Here is a 1,419-nt window from a genome sequence, read left to right as displayed (position 1 = left end):
TCAATCAAGGTGCACAACCCTACACTAAAAATCTCTCTCTCTCAACCCTATCACCAAGATGGCTGATCGCGCAGCGCGTGGCATCCACCTACCCTCGACACCAGGCCTCGACACCTCGACACCAGGGCTCAGCCCCACCCCACCCACCGCCGCGCGCACGCACGCGGCCAGTCTCCGCGTGCGCGCCGCGCGGCGGCACCCCTGCTCAAAAAAAGGAAAACGGTCTGGTTGGAGCCACGGGGGCTCACGTACTCGCTCGGAGCGCCGCCTCACTTTGCGCCACTTTGAGGCGTTGAGCCCGCGGCGGTGAGGCGGCGCCCCGCGCGGCTCGTTCATCGCCCTCCACGCCGACCCCTGCGCGCACCGCTCATCTTGGCTCTCTCGGGGTTACTCTCGCGCTCGCGCGCGCGCGCGCAGGGGAACCCGACGGGACTATCTCCACCTGCGCCGACGGGTTAGGTCGGCGCTGCGCCCCTTTGGCGCTTGTGTGCATGTCCCGCGTGCCCGCCTGCCAGGGCCGATGCCAAGGCCAAATCAACAACATTCCCCCCGGCTGGTCCGATTTTTTTATTTTATTGCTGCTCGCTATCTTCGGCGTCCCAAACCGGCCGCAATCTCGACTCAACACCTCCTGGCGATGCCAAGCGACACCAAGCCGCTACGGTCCGCGCACGCACAAGAAAGTGTGGCCGACGCGGTCGTCGTTGCGGTGCCAGCAGTGCCCGCGACGCTGCCAGCCGTCGTCACCTTCGACGTGCAAGCCACCGATGAGAACCTGGTGCGCTGAAGCAGCAGGGCCGTGGGCGGAGACAGTCACCCCCCCTCCGATAGCCGCGCTTATCCCCCCCCCCCCCCTGTCCTGTCGCGCCCTCACCTGCCCACAGGGCAAATGGCGCGGCGGCAACCTGTGCGACTGCTGCCTCGACTGCGCCGTCTGCTGCTCTGTCATGTACTGCCCGTTTGTCGGCGTGGCGCAGCTGGCGCAGCGGTACTCGCCGATGCGCGGCGGCGAGAAGGTCCAAAAGTGCAAGGTGTGAGCAGTTGGGCGGCGTCCCTCGCGCACAGCCACACGCACGCTTTGGTCTCCCCCCCCCTCTCACGCACCCCCCTCCTCGATCCGCGACCCGCATGCCGCGACCTCGGCTCCCGCCGCTCCCCTCCCCCGCCCCCCCACCTCCCCACCGGCAGGTGATCGCCGTGATCCTCTTCGTGCTGTTTGTGTGCACCAGCATCTTCAGCAAGATCTACTGGGAGAACTACATCGCTGCCATTCAAGAGTTCATGCAGTCCGAGCACGAGATCCGCGGCTTCTACGTCGGCCCGACCTACGAGGACTCTCCAGCAACTTCCAGCCGAAAGAACACGCGCTCTGGCCCTACAAAGCGCTCGCGGGTGCCTTCTCCGCCGCCTTTTTCTCTT

At 66.1% G+C, this 1,419-nt stretch overlaps 1 protein-coding gene across 1 annotated transcript; it reads left to right on the top strand.

Moving 5' to 3' along the window:
* Positions 1-599: 599 nt before the first annotated feature.
* On the top strand, positions 600-1,411 carry EMIHUDRAFT_460852 (hypothetical protein; the record flags this gene model as incomplete). The annotated part of the gene is made up of 3 exons (XM_005762516.1): positions 600-778; positions 885-1,031; positions 1,189-1,411. Coding segments are annotated over exons 1-3 (510 nt in total), but the record flags the coding sequence as incomplete, so codon positions are not given.
* Positions 1,412-1,419: the final 8 nt, after the last annotated feature.

This window comes from Emiliania huxleyi, assembly GCF_000372725.1.
Source record: "Emiliania huxleyi CCMP1516 unplaced genomic scaffold EMIHUscaffold_6739, whole genome shotgun sequence".
In the NCBI taxonomy this organism is placed as follows: domain Eukaryota; phylum Haptophyta; order Isochrysidales; family Noelaerhabdaceae; genus Emiliania; species Emiliania huxleyi.
The sequence above is the reverse complement of the archived record's forward strand: the minus strand, read 5'-3'. Positions and strand labels throughout refer to the sequence as shown.